The sequence below is a fragment of the Coregonus clupeaformis genome, chromosome 31, assembly GCF_020615455.1.
Source record: "Coregonus clupeaformis isolate EN_2021a chromosome 31, ASM2061545v1, whole genome shotgun sequence".
Classification (NCBI taxonomy): Eukaryota; Metazoa; Chordata; class Actinopteri; order Salmoniformes; family Salmonidae; genus Coregonus; species Coregonus clupeaformis.
The window spans coordinates 42632829-42647859 of NC_059222.1; the positions used below are offsets into that span (position 1 = coordinate 42632829).

Here is a 15031-nt window from a genome sequence, read left to right on the forward strand (position 1 = left end):
ACTCACTGAGATAGCAGACAGCCTAGTCCACTCACTGAGGTAGCAGACAGCCTAGCCCACTCACTGAGATAGCAGACAGCCTAGTCCACTCACTGAGATAGCAGACAGCCTAGTCCATTCACTGAGATAGCAGACAGCCTAGTCCACTCACTGAGGTAGCAGACAGCCTAGCCCACTCACTGAGATAGCAGACAGCCTAGTCCACTCACTGAGATAGCAGACAGCCTAGCCCACTCACTGAGATAGCAGACAGCCTAGTCCACTCACTGAGATAGCAGACAGCCTAGTCCATTCACTGAGATAGCAGACAGCCTAGTCCACTCACTGAGGTAGCAGACAGCCTAGCCCACTCACTGAGATAGCAGACAGCCTAGCCCACTCACTGAGGTAGCAGACAGCCTAGCCCACTCACTGAGGTAGCAGACAGCCTAGCCCACTCACTGAGGTAGCAGACAGCCTAGTCCACTCACTGAGATAGCAGACAGCCTAGTCCACTCACTGAGATAGCAGACAGCCTAGCCCACTCACTGAGGTAGCAGACAGCCTAGTCCATTCACTGAGGTAGCAGACAGCCTAGCCCACTCACTGAGATAGCAGACAGCCTAGTCCATTCACTGAGATAGCAGACAGCCTAGTCCACTCACTGAGATAGCAGACAGCCTAGTCCATTCACTGAGGTAGCAGACAGCCTAGTCCATTCACTGAGGTAGCAGACAGCCTAGCCCACTCACTGAGATAGCAGACAGCCTAGTCCACTCACTGAGATAGCAGACAGCCTAGCCCACTCACTGAGATAGCAGACAGCCTAGTCCACTCACTGAGATAGCAGACAGCCTAGTCCACTCACTGAGATAGCAGACAGCCTAGTCCACTCACTGAGATAGCAGACAGCCTAGCCCACTCACTGAGATAGCAGACAGCCTAGCCCACTCACTGAGATAGCAGACAGCCTAGTCCATTCACTGAGGTAGCAGACAGCCTAGCCCACTCACTGAGATAGCAGACAGCCTAGCCCACTCACTGAGATAGCAGACAGCCTAGTCCACTCACTGAGATAGCAGACAGCCTAGCCCACTCACTGAGATAGCAGACAGCCTAGTCCATTCACTGAGGTAGCAGACAGCCTAGCCCACTCACTGAGCCCAGCCCACTCACTGAGATAGCAGACAGCCTAGTCCACTCACTGAGATAGCAGACAGCCTAGTCCATTCACTGAGGTAGCAGACAGCCTAGCCCACTCACTGAGGTAGCAGACAGCCTAGCCCACTCACTGAGGTAGCAGACAGCCTAGCCCACTCACTGAGGTAGCAGGAGAAGAGCTCTATGGCTGCTTGGCTACCATGGAGGCACTCCTCACGCACACACACACACACACACACACACACACACACACACACACGCACACACACACACACACACACACACACACACACACACACAGGCACGCACACACACACACACACAGGCACGCACACACACACACACACACACACACACACACACACACACACACACACACACACACACACACACACACACACACACACACACACACACACACACACACACACACACACACACACACACACACCCTGGGTGGCTCAGTGTTTGCCTTGCTCGCCTGTCTCCTGCTAACGTGTGAGTTGATGTATGGAAAGCAAAACAGGCTGCTAAGGCCTCGTCCATGTATTGTGCTATAGGTCTTGAGGCTGGCTGAGCTTGATAGTGCATTCATTTGAGACACACTCTGAAGAATTTATAACATGATTAGTAATGCCAATTCCCTCTCTCTCTCTCTATTCCTCTCCCCCTCTCTATCTCCCTCTCCCTCGTCCTCCTCCCGCTCTATCTCCCTCTCTATCTCCCTCTCCCTCGTCCTCCTCCCGCTCTATCTCCCTCTCTATCTCCCTCTCCCTCGTCCTCCTCCCTCTCTATCTCCCTCTCCCTCTCCCTCGTCCTCCTCCCTCTCTATCTCCCTCTCCCTCGTCCTCCTCCCTCTCTATCTCCCTCTCCCTCTCCCTCGTCCTCCTCCCTCTCTATCTCCCTCTCCCTCATCCTCCTCCCTCTCCATCTCTCTCTTTTCCTCTATCTTCTTCCAATCGTTCTCTCCCTCCCTCCCTCGCTCCCTCCCTCCCCCTCCATCTCCCCCTTTCTTCCAGAATGCTCAGCGGGTCCACAACCCTACCTCCCATGGGGATGGCATCAAGCACACCAAGGAGACGGTGGCTGCACTCAGCGAGGTGGGCTGGATGACCTCCGTCAAAGACTGGGCCGGGGTCATGATATCAGCCCAGACACTGACGGGCAGAGTCCTGGTGAGTCCATGTCCTGTATGGTGTCCGTGTTAGGACAGAGTCCTGGTGAGTCGCACACTCATGTCTGTTTGCTGTGGATTTATTTGACCAACCTTTTGGCAAAATAATATTATTATTATTATAATAAAGAGCCTTTATCAAGGGCCACCATCTACAACATGTCTCACTCAGTCTGATGTGATGCTTTTACAGAAGTGTTTCCTTTTGTGGGTCCAGGTGCCAGAAAGACTGTGAAAAGGTCAGCTCTGGTGACTTTTAAAAAGGATTTTCTTCAACAAATGTTTATTACAGCTTTAAAATTATTAGCTTTAAAACAGCACCATTTTCTCTCAGCATCATGGCAAAATGTGTATACTTGCATGAGATTAGCTATAAACTGCAAATTTTTGCTATAAACTGCAAAAAATGTATGTGCCCCATGAAACAACATATAGAATTGCAAGAAGTTAGCTGTTTTCCAAAAAAACACTCACTGTCTTTTGCAGACAGGCGGGTTTGGCTGCCACTGTCACGTTCGTTGAATGACGGGTCAGACCAAGGCGCAGCGTGATATGCGTACATGTTTATTAACTTATCAACACAACGACAAAACAACAAACGAAACGTGAAGTCCAAGGTAGAACACAACTAACCTTACACGGAACAAGATCCCACAACTCAACAATGCCAATAGGCTGCCTAAGTATGATCCCCAATCAGAGACAACGAGCGACAGCTGCCTCTGATTGGGAACCACACCGGCCAACATAGAAATACACATAATAGATCAAAACATATAGAAACAACAAAGAATATACACACCCTGACTCAACATATACGAGTCCCCTGAGTCAGGGCGTGACAGTACCCCCCCCCCCCAAAGGTGCGGACTCCGACCGCACAACCTTCACATAACAGGGTAGGGGCCGGGTGGGCATTCCGCCTCGGAGGCGGATCCGGCTCAGGGCGTGACGACCTCTCACTCTCCGCCTCCCTGTTGCGCCCCTGGTCTGGTCTAGACCTCGGCGCGTTGCTTCCCCTCTCCTTCCTCCCACAATGCACCAAGCCCTCTGGACCCTGGTGTGGGAGACCCCAAACCTGGAGAGGGGCTGACGTCTGGGTCTGGACTGGAGCCGCTGACCGGAGCTGGACCGGGCACCGGTGGAGCGGACTGCTAAGGCTCCGGACTGGAGCCGCTGACCGGAGCTGGACTGGGCACCGGTGGAGCGGACTGCTCTGGCTCCGGAGTGGAGCCGCTGACCGGAGCTGGATCAGGCACCGGTGGAGTGGACTGCTCTGGCTCCGGAGTAGAGCCGCTGACCGGAGCTGGGTTGGACCCTGGTGGAGCGGACTTCTCTGGCTCCGGAGTGGAGCCGCTGACAGCACCGGTGTAACGGGCACGGGCCGTGCCGGACTTGACACACGCACCACTGGTCTGGTGCGAGGAGCAGGCATGGGCCGGACTGGACTAGGAACACACACCACTGGCTTGGTGCGAGGAGCAGGAACAGGCCGGACCGGACTGGGAACACGCACCACTAGCTTGGTGCGAGGAGCAGGAACAGGCCAGGCCGGACTGGCGACGCGCACCACTGGCTTGGTGCGAGGAGCAGGAACAGGCCGGGCTGGGCTGGCGACGCGCACCACTGGCTTGGTGCGAGGAGCAGGAACAGGCCGGGCCGGACTGGCGACGCGCACCACTAGCTTGGTGCGGGGAGCAGGAACAGGCAGGGCCGGACTGGCGACGCGCACCACTGGCTTGGTGCGAGGAGCAGGAACAGGCCGGGCCGGACTGGGAACATGCACCACTGACTTGGTTGCGAGGAGCAGGAACGGGCCGGACCGGACTGGCGACACGCACCACTGACTTGGTGCGAGGAGCAGGACTGGGTTCTTTTATTAACCCCTGCTCCTTCTGCTGCCTAACCAGCTCCTCTCTCCGTGCCTCCACTATTTCCTTCTCCCTTTTAGCCTCCTGTAGCGCCTCCCTCTGACCGAATAACTCCTGCACCCTCTGAACCAACAGCCCCCGTAACATGGTGGCCTCCTCTACTAACCTGCAGATCCGCCCTTCCACGGCCTCCTGCTGCCTCGTCGTCCACCCCGTGTGCCCCCCCCCAAACATTTTCTTGGGGTTGCCTCTCGGGTCTCCGTCGTCGGCACTGTTGGCGCCGTTTCTCCTCTCCTACCTGGGCATCCACCTTCATCGCCTCCCGATAACGGACGGCCTCCTCCTCAGTAATTCTCCCCCAACCGAGGAGGACATCTACTAATGTTACCTCCTGTTGAGTCCCAGGCGTTTGCTCCTTCTGGGCACGCTGCTTGGTCCTCGTTTGATGGGATCTTCTGTCACGTTCGTTCAATGACGGGTCAGACCAAGGCGCAGCGTGATATGCGTACATGTTTATTAACTTATCAACACAACGACAAAACAACAAATGAAACGTGAAGTCCAAGGTAGAACACACAACATACCTTACACGGAACAAGATCCCACAACCCACTAGTGCCAATAGGCTGCCTAAGTATGATCCCCAATCAGAGACAACTAGCGACAGCTGCCTCTGATTGGGAACCACACCGGCCAACATAGAAATACACATACTAGATAAACCACATAGAAACAACAAAGAATATACACACCCTGACTCAACATATACGAGTCCCCTGAGTCAGGGCGTGAAACCCACATTGGCACAAAGAGCTAAATAACCTTTAGGACAGTGCTGTACCCGGACAGGTGATCTATTTACATAGGAAAAGCGAATGAGCATAACAAAACTTTATTGAAATACTATGATGTTCCCCCCCAAAATGTTGTGTATATACAGTGGGGAGAACAAGTATTTGATACACTGCCGATTTTGCAGGTTTTCCTACTTACAAAGCATGTAGAGTTCTGTAATTTTTATCATAGGTACACTTCAACTGTGAGAGACGGAATCTAAAACAAAAATCCAGAAAATCACATTGTAGGATTTTTAAGTAATTCATTTGCATTTTATTGCATGACATAAGTATTTGATCACCTACCAACCAGTAAGAATTCCGGCTCTCACAGACCTGTTAGCTTTACTTTAAGAAGCCCTCCTGTTCTCCACTCATTACCTGTATTAACTGCACCTGTTTGAACTCGTTACCTGTATAAAAGACACCTGTCCACACACTCAATCAAACAGACTCCAACCTCTATTTTTTTTGGGTGTCTTTTTAAAATATATTTTTTGTCTTTTATTTTTTATTTTAATTTTATTCTTTCTTAAAACTGCATTGTTGGTTAAGGGATTGTAAGCATTTCACTGTAAGGTCTACACCAGTTGTATTCGGCGCATGTGACAAATAAAATGTGATTTGATTTGATTTGATGAAACTGGCTCTCATGAGGACCGCCACAGGAATGGAAGACCCAGAGTTACCTCTGCTGCAGAGGATAAGTTCATTAGAGTTACCAGCCTCAAAAATTGCAGCCCAATTAAATGCTTCACAGAGTTCAAGTAACAGACACATCTCTACATCAACTGTTCTGAGGAGACTGTGCGAATCAGGCCTTCATGGTCGAATTGCTGCAAAGAAACCACTACTAAAGGACACCAATAATAAGAAGAGACTTGCTTGTGCCAAGAAACACGAGCAATGGACATTCGAGTGGTGGAAATTTGTCCTTTGGTCTGGAGTCCACATTTTTGGTTTCAACCACTGTGTCATTGTGAGACACGGTGTGGGTGAACGGATGATCTCCGCATGTGTATTTCCTACCGTAAAGCATGGAGGAGGAGGTGTTATTGTGTGGGGGTGCTTTGCTGGTGACACTGTCTGTGATTTATTTAGAATTCAAGGCACACTTAGCCAGCATGGCTACCACAGCATTCTGCAGTGATATGCCATCACATCTGGTTTGTGCTTAGTGGGACTATCATTTGTTTTTCAACAGAACAATGACCCAACACACCTCCAGGCTGTGTAAGGGCTATTTTACCAAGAAGGAGAGTGATGGAGTGCTGCATCAGATGACCTGGCCTCCACTATCCCCTGACCTCAACCAAATTGAGATGGTTTGAGATGAGTCGGACCGCAGAGTTAAGGAAACGCAGCCAACAAGTGCTCAGCATATGTGGGAACTCCTTCAAGACTGTTGGAAAAGCATTCCAGTTGAAGCTGGTTGAGAGAATGCCAAGAGTGTGCAAAACTGTCATCAAGACAAAGGGTGGCTATTTGAAGAAGCTCAAATTTAAAATATATTTTGATTTTTTTAGCACTTTTTTGTTTACTACATGATTCCATATGTGTTATTTCATAGTTTTGATGTCTTCACTATTATTATACAATGTAGAAAATAGTAAAAATAAAGAAAACCCCTTGAATTAGTATGTGTGTCCAAACCTTTGACTGGTAGTGTATATACTTTATATTTTTGGTGGGCAGTAGCAGCAATTATTTTGCCATGGCACAGTGCCACAGCTAAATGAATGCAGTGGAAACACTGTTTTACAGACCATAATGTAGCATGGAGGAGTCTCACATCAGTCACAACAAAGGCAGGGTGACTTCCCCCATACCATCCCTTTATTCCCTTATCCTGAAAGAGAGAGGGGGGGGGTGGGAGAGAGAGAGAGGGGGGGAGAGAGAGAGAGAGAGAGAGAGAGAGAGAGAGAGAGAGAGAGAGAGAGAGAGAGAGAGAGAGAGAGAGAGAGAGAGAGAGAGAGAGAGAGAGAGAGAGAGAGAGAGAGAGAGAGAGAGAGAGAGAGAGAGAGAGATCAGTTTATCCATTTACATTTGGTCAGTCACATCAAAGACAGGGTGGGTTATGACTAAGTGGGGGAGTGGATTTGTGATAGGAGAGCATTAAGGCCATACCCCACCATCCCATCCCTTAGTTTAGTATAGCCATTTTCATTTAGTCAGTCAGCCGACCTGGGTTCAAATTATATTTTAAATATTTCAATACTTAGTGTGTTTTCTCTCTTTAGCCTACCTTCAGTGCCAGATGGGATTGTTTTGGAACTACTCTATTGGTCCATCAAGCCTGGCTAGATCAATTGAGCACATATAAAGTACTTTCAATGATTTTGAATAGTATTTTAACCTAGATCTGGTCAGCCGGCCCGGTCGAAGTTGTCACCATTCATGGCGGCATCCATCTATTCCACTGTTGAGAAAGTATGTGTGTCACATGGAGAACACGTGCTGTTTCCCCCTCCACTCAGTCCTCCGTTATCCTCATTATATTGTATGGTGGGATTAAGAGAAGAGACTTAACCGTCATCAGATTAGAGAGAGGCTCCTCATTTCACTTTAACCCCGTCCCATTGACACGGTCACGTCCCAAATGGTACCCTATTCCCTTTAAAGTGCACTACTTTTGACCAGGGACCATAGGGAAACCCATAGGCCTCTGGTCAAAGTAGTGCACTATACAGGGAATAGGGGTGCCATTTGGAAGGCATGCTGTGTATCCTGCCAACCCAGGGGACCATAGTCAAGGACAGTCCTCTGTACTCAACCCTCTCCTCTGCAAGGTGCCAAATCAGCTTGACATCAGACTGGTCGTGGTTGACAGTACATCTGTTCCTTAAAAGGGTTGATGCTAGTTTATGGATGGGGGGATGACGAGGTATGACGGGGGGATGACGGGGGATGACGGGGGAGGACGAGAATGACTGGGGAGGACGGAAGAGGACGGAAGAGGACGGGGGGGACGGGGGATGACGGGGGAGTACGGGGGATGACGGGGGGATGACGGGGGATGACGGGGGAGGACGAGAATGACTGGGGAGGACGGAAGAGGACGGAAGAGGACGGGGGGGACGGGGGATGACGGGGGATGACGGGGGAGTACGGGGGATGACGGGGGAGTACGGGGGATGACGCCACTGTACTGCCTGCATGGATGAGGGAGGGAGGCTGTACATCGTAGTTGTAGCTGCATGGACCAGGAAGGAACTCTCATTTCATTCATTGTCTGAATGCAGCATGGACCAGGAAGGAACTCTCATTTCATTCATTGTCTGAACGGGGCAGTTATCACTCTGTCTTATCGAAGCAGAGCATAGTCACCAGTCTCTCTTACGGTGTAAAACAGTGGTGGTTGATTGAACTATACATTGGAGGACTGGCTCATAATAATGGATAGAACAGAATGAATGGAATGGTATATTTCAACCACATATTATTCAATTATTATCCTCCCCTCACCAGCCTCCTCTGGTATAACGATGGTGGTTATTGAACAATTTCCAACACTCTTAACCTACAGATTGTAAACCATTTTAGTTATTATTTTTAGCCAATTACATTGTCCAAAAAGAGGGTTGTAGACAGTTTCTCGTTTAGGAAAAGTACAGAATGGATTTGTCCCAAATGGCACCCCATACTCTATACTATGAAACAAATAATAATTATATAAAGAATGATAGTAAAAAGCTTTGGAGCACCTTAAATGAAATTTTGGGCAAAAAGGAAAACTCTGCTCCATCATTCATTGAATCAGATGGCTCATTCATCACAAAACCCACTGATATTTTTTTCATTGGCAAGATTAGCAAACTTAGGTATGACATGCTAGCAACAAACGCTGACACTACACATCCAAGTATAACTGATCAAATTATGAAAGACAAGACAAGCGTTGTAATTTTGAATTCTGTAAAGTGAGTGTGGAAGAGGTGAAAACATTATTGTTGATAGACAATGACAAGCCACCGAGGTCTGACAACTTGGATGGAAAATTACTGAGGAAAATAGCGGACGATATTGCCACTCCTATTTGCCATATCTTCAATTTAAGCCTACTAGAAAGTGTGTGCCCTCAGGCCTGGAGGGAAGCTAAAGTATTTCCGCTACCCAAGATTAGTAAAGCCCCCTTTACTGGCTCAAATAGCCGACCAATCAGCCTGTTACCAACCCTTAGTAAACTTTCGGAGAAAATTGTGTTTGACCAGATTCAATGCTATTTTACTGTAAACAAATCGACAACAGACTTTCAGCACGCATATAGGGAAGGACATGCAACACGAATGGCACTTACACAAATTACTGATGATTAGCTGTCCAACATAATCCAGGTAGAATTCCCCAGGGCAGCTGTCTAGGCCCCTTACTTTTTTCAATATTTACTAATGACATGCCACTGGCCTTGAGTAAAACCAGTGTGTCTATGTATGCGGATGACTCAACACTATACATGTCAGCTACTACAGCGAGTGAAATCACGGCAACACTTAACAAAGAGCTGCAGTTAGTTTCAGAATGAGTGGCAAGGAATAAGTTAGTTCTAAATAATTCAAGCATTGTATTTGGGACAAATCGTTCACTAATCCCTAAACCTCAACTAAATATTGCAATAAATCATGTGGAAACTGAGCAAGTTGAGGTGACTAAACTGCTTGGAGTAGCCCTGGATTGTAAACTGTCATGGTCAAAACATGTTGATACAACAGTAGGCACAGACACACACACACATACACATACACATGATAAGACACACACTCTACACACATAATGGGGATCCTTAATAAACCCCAGGAAGAGTAGCTGCTGCCTTGGCAGGAACTAATGGGGATCCTTAATAAACCCCAGGAAGAGTAGCTGCTGCCTTGGCAGGAACTAATGGGGATCCATAATAAACCCCAGGAAGAGTAGCTGCTGCCTTGGCAGGAACTAATGGGGATCCTTAATAAACCCCAGGAAGAGTAGCTGCTGCCTTGGCAGGAACTAATGGGGATCCTTAATAAACCCCAGGAAGATTAGCTGCTGCCTTGGCAGGAACTAATGGGGTTCCTTAATAAACCCCAGGAAGTGTAGCTGCTGCCTTGGCAGGAACTAATGGGGATCCATAATAAACCCCAGGAAGAGTAGCTGCTGCCTTGGCAGGAACTAATTGGGATCCATAATAAACCCCAGGAAGAGTAGCTGCTGCCTTGGCAGGAACTAATGGGGATCCATAATAAACCCCAGGAAGAGTAGCTGCTGCCTTGGCAGGAACTAATTGGGATCCTTAATTAACCCCAGGAAGAGTAGCTGCTGCCTTGGCAGGAACTAATGGGGATCCATAATAAACCCCAGGAAGAGTAGCTGCTGCCTTGGCAGGAACTAATGGGGGATCCCTAATAAATATAGTGCACTACTTTTGACCAGAGCCCTATGGAGAATAGGGTGCCATTTGGGACACACCCTATGTCTCAGGTCATGCTGGCACTGTGTGTCCTGTCCTCTAGTCCGTCCTGTCCTCTAGTCCGTCCTGTCCTCTAGTCTGTCCTGTCCTCTAGTCCGTCCTGTCCTCTAGTCTGTCCTGTCCTCTAGTCCGTCCTGTCCTCTAGTCTGTCCTGTCCTCTAGTCCGTCCTGTCCTCTAGTCCGTCCTGTCCTCTAGTCCGTCCTGTCCTCTAGTCTGTCCTGTCCTCTAGTCCGTCCTGTCCTCTAGTCTGTCCTGTCCTCTAGTCCGTCCTGTCCTCTAGTCCGTCCTGTCCTCTAGTCCGTCCTGTCCTCTAGTCTGTCCTGTCCTCTAGTCGCCTGTCCTCTAGTCCGTCCTGTCCTCTAGTCCGTCCTGTCCTCTAGTCTGTCCTGTCCTCTAGTCCATCCTGTCCTCTAGTCCGTCCTGTCCTCTAGTCCGTCCTGTCCTCTAGTCCGTCCTGTCCTCTAGTCCGTCCTGTCCTCTAGTCTGTCCTGTCCTCTAGTCCGTCCTATCCTCTAGTCCGTCCTGTCCTCTAGTCCGTCCTGTCCTCTAGTCTGTCCTGTCCTCTAGTCCGTCCTGTCCTCTAGTCCGTCCTGTCCTCTAGTCTGTCCTGTCCTCTAGTCCGTCCTGTCCTCTAGTCTGTCCTGTCCTCTAGTCCGTCCTGTCCTCTAGTCCGTCCTGTCCTCTAGTCCGTCCTGTCCGCTAGTCCGTCCTGTCCTCTAGTCCGTCCTGTCCTCTAGTCCGTCCTATCCTCTAGTCTGTCCTGTCCTCTAGTCCGTCCTGTCCTCTAGTCCGTCCTGTCCTCTAGTCCGTCCTGTCTTCTAGTCTGTCCTGTCCTCTAGTCCGTCCTGTCCTCTAGTCTGTCCTGTCCTGTCTGGAAACAAAAGCGGATAAAGTCTCCTGAAAGAGGATTTAGCCAGAAAGCTTCCTAGTTCTCTCCTCTGTGTTAAATGTGTATTCCCTACATAGTGCATTACTTATGACCAGAGCCCTATGCCAGTTGTCTGCACGGTTGGTCCTTATACCTCCATGAATGTGATATATATTATTAGAGCTGGGACGATACCAGTATCATGATACTCGTTAGTATTGTGGCAAGGAAACAAAACACAAAGCGGATTTAACTTATTTAGGAAAACAGCCCTAATGTAGGAAACAAAATCATTTTGTTGTCATCCTGAGTCACATTTATTTATTTTCCAAGCAATAGCACACAATATTTTACATACAGCAGGTTTTTAAAGGACCGAAGAGTTTGGTTTGCTTCGTGTTTTTGTTTGCCATGGAAAAAACATTGCGATACTGGTATCGTCACTGCCCTACAAAATATCTAAAGGAACGTATTATTTAACAGACTTTCCAAACGTGGGTCTGTTGTAGACCCACTTCCTCTCTGCTAAAACTGTATGGTTGAAAGAGACGGGGCAAAAGGAGTGGCTAATATGTCTGGCTGCGCATCTGACTGGCTGACTTACTGTAAATTGAGAAATGATGTGACTAAATTCAACAAAAAGAAGAAGAAACTGTATTATGAAGCCAAGATCAATGATATAAAGAATGATGGAAAAAAAAAACTTTGGAGTACTTTAAATGATATTATGGGCAGAAAGACAAATTCAACCTCATCTTTCATCGAATCAGATGGCTTATTCATCACAAAACCATTTGATGTTAACAATTATTTAAAGGATTACTTAATTGGCAAAGTGGGCAAACTTAGGAAGGAAACGCCATCATCGAACAGTGAGCCATCGTATTCATGCATAAAAAAACAAATAATGAAAGAAAAGCATTGCAAGTTTGAATTTTGTAAAGTTAGTGTGGGAGACGTGTAAAATTATTGTTATCGATTACTAATGACAAACCTCCTGGCATTGACAACTTAGATGGAAAGCTACTGAGGATGGTAGCTGACTCTATAGCCACTCCTATCTGTCATATCTTTAACCTGAGCCTAGAGGAAAGTCTTTGTCCTCAGGCCTGGAGGGAAGCCAAAGTCATTCCACTACCAAAGAGTGGTAAAGCGGCCTTTACTGGTTCCAACAGCAGACCTATAAGCTCTTAGCAAACTGTTAGCAAAATGGTGTTTGACCAAATACAATGCTATTTCTCTGTAAACAAATTAACAACAGACTTTCAGCGTGCTTATAGAGAAGGGCACTCAACACTGACACAAATGAAAGAAATTGATAATAAGAAGATTGTGGGAGCTGTACTGTTAGATTTCAGTGCAGCCTTTGATAATATTGACCATAACCTTTTGTTGAAAAAACATATGCGTTATGGCTTTTCAACCTCTGCCATATCGTGGATTCAGAGCTGTCTATCTAATAGAACTCAAAGGGTTTTCTTTAATGGAAGCTTCTCTAATGTCAAACATGTAAAGTGTGGTGTACCGCAGGGCAGCTCTCTAGGCCCTCTGCTCTTTTCTATTTGTACCAAGACCTGCCACTCGCATCAGCAACCACAGCTAATGAAGTCAATGAAACCCTTAACAAAGAGTTGCAGTCTGTTTTGGAATGGGTGGCCAGTAATAAACTGGTCCTGAACATCTCTAAAACTAAGAGTATTGTATTTGGTACAAATGATTCCCTAAGTTCTAGACCTCAGCTGAATCTGGTAATGAATGGTGTGGCTGTTGAAAAAGTTGAGGAGACTAAATTACTTGGCGTTACCTTAGATTGTAAACTGTCATGGTCAAAACATATACAGCTGAAGTCGGAAGTTTACATACACTTAGGTTGGAGTCATTAAAACTCGTTTTTCAACCACTCCACAAATTTCTTGTTAACAAACTATAGCTTTGGCAAGTCAGTTAGGACATGTACTTTGTGCATGACACAAGTACTTTTTCGAACAATTGTTTACAGACAGATTATTTCACTTATAATTCACTGTATCACAATTCCAGTGGGTCAGAAGTTTACATACACTAAGTTGACTGTGCCTTTAACCAGCTTGGAAAATTCCAGAAAATGATGTCATGGCTTTAGAAGCTTCTGATAGGCTAATTGACATCATTTGAGTCAATTAGAGGTGTACCTGTGGATGCATTTCAAGGCCTACCTTCATACTCAGTGCCTCTTTGCTTGACATCATGGGCAAATCAAAAGAAATCAGCCAAGACCTCAGAAAAAAATTATAGACCTCCACAAGTCTGGTTCATCCTTGGGAGCAATTTCCAAATGCCTGAAGGTACCACGTTCATCTGTACAAACAATAGTACGCATGTATAAACACCATGGGACCACACAGCCGTCATACCGCTCAGGAAGGAGACGCGTTCTGTCTCCTAGAGATGAACATACTTTGGTGTGAAAAGTGCAAATCAATCCCAGAACAACAGCAAAGGACCTTGTGAAGATACTGGAGGAAACAGGTACAAAAGTATCTATATCCACAGTAAAACAAGTCCTATATCGACATAACCTGAAAGGCCGCTCAGCAAGGAAGAAGCCACTGCTCCAAAACCACCATAAAAAAGCCAGACTACAGTTTGCAACTGCACATGGGGACAAAGATCGTACTTTTTAGAGAAATGTCCTCTGGTCTGATGAAACAAAAATAGAACTGTTTGGCCATAATGACCATCGTTATGTTTGGAGGAATATGGGGGTCACTTGCAAGCCGAAGAACACCATCTCTGGACTCTGGGCTTTGGGGGTGCTTTGCTGCAGGAGGGACTGGTGCACTTCACAAAATAGATGGCATCATGAGGAAGGAAAATTATGTGGATATATTGAAGCAATATCTCAAGACATCAGTCAGGAAGTTAAATCTTGGTCGCAAATTGGTCTTCCAAATGGACAATGACCCCAAGCATACTTCCAAAGTTGTGGCAAAATGGCTTAAGGACAAGAAAGTCAAGGTATTGGACAAAGCCCTGACCTCAATCCTATAGAAAATGTGTGGGCAGAACTGAAAAAGCGTGTATGAGCAAGGAGGCCTACAATCCTGATTCAGTTACACCAGCTCTGTCAGGAGGAATGGGCCAAAATTCACCCAACTTATTGTGGGAAGCTTGTGGAAGGCTACCCAAAATGTTTGACCCAAGTTAAACAATTTAAAGGCAATGCTACCAAATACTAATTGAGTGTATGTAACCTTCTGACCCACTGTGAATGTGATGAAAGAAATAAAAGCTTAAATAAATCATTATCTCTACTATTATTCTGACATTTCACATTCTTAAAATAAAGTGGTGATCCTAACTGACCTAAGACAGGGAATTTTGACTAGGATTAAATGTCTGGAATTGTGAAATACTGAGTGTTAATGTATTTGGCTAAGGTGTATGTAAACTACCGACTTCAACTGTAGATTCAATGGTTGTAAAGATGAGGAGAGGTCTGTCCGTAATAAAGAGATGTTCTGCTTTTTGACACACACACTCCAAAAGCAAGTTCTGCAGGCTCTAGTTTTGTATAATCTTGATTATTGTCCAGTCGTGCGGTTGAGTGTTGCAATGAAAGCCCTGGTTAAGCTGCAGCTGGCCCAGAACAGAGCGGCACGTCTTGCTCTTCATTGTAATCAGAGGGCTAATATAAATACTATGCATGCCAGTCTCTA

The 15031-nt window shown here is 47.0% G+C and overlaps 1 protein-coding gene across 1 annotated transcript in view; it reads left to right on the forward strand.

Annotated features, from left to right (window-relative positions):
• Positions 1-2177: 2177 nt before the first annotated feature.
• LOC121547750 (calcium-activated potassium channel subunit alpha-1) overlaps positions 2178-15031 on the forward strand; it is a 197746-nt gene continuing 184892 nt past the window's right edge. The window contains exon 1 of the mRNA XM_045209901.1: positions 2178-2315. Within this exon, the coding sequence (XP_045065836.1) occupies positions 2250-2315 (66 nt within the window). The 5' untranslated portion in view covers positions 2178-2249. The remainder of the gene's footprint in view (positions 2316-15031) is intronic.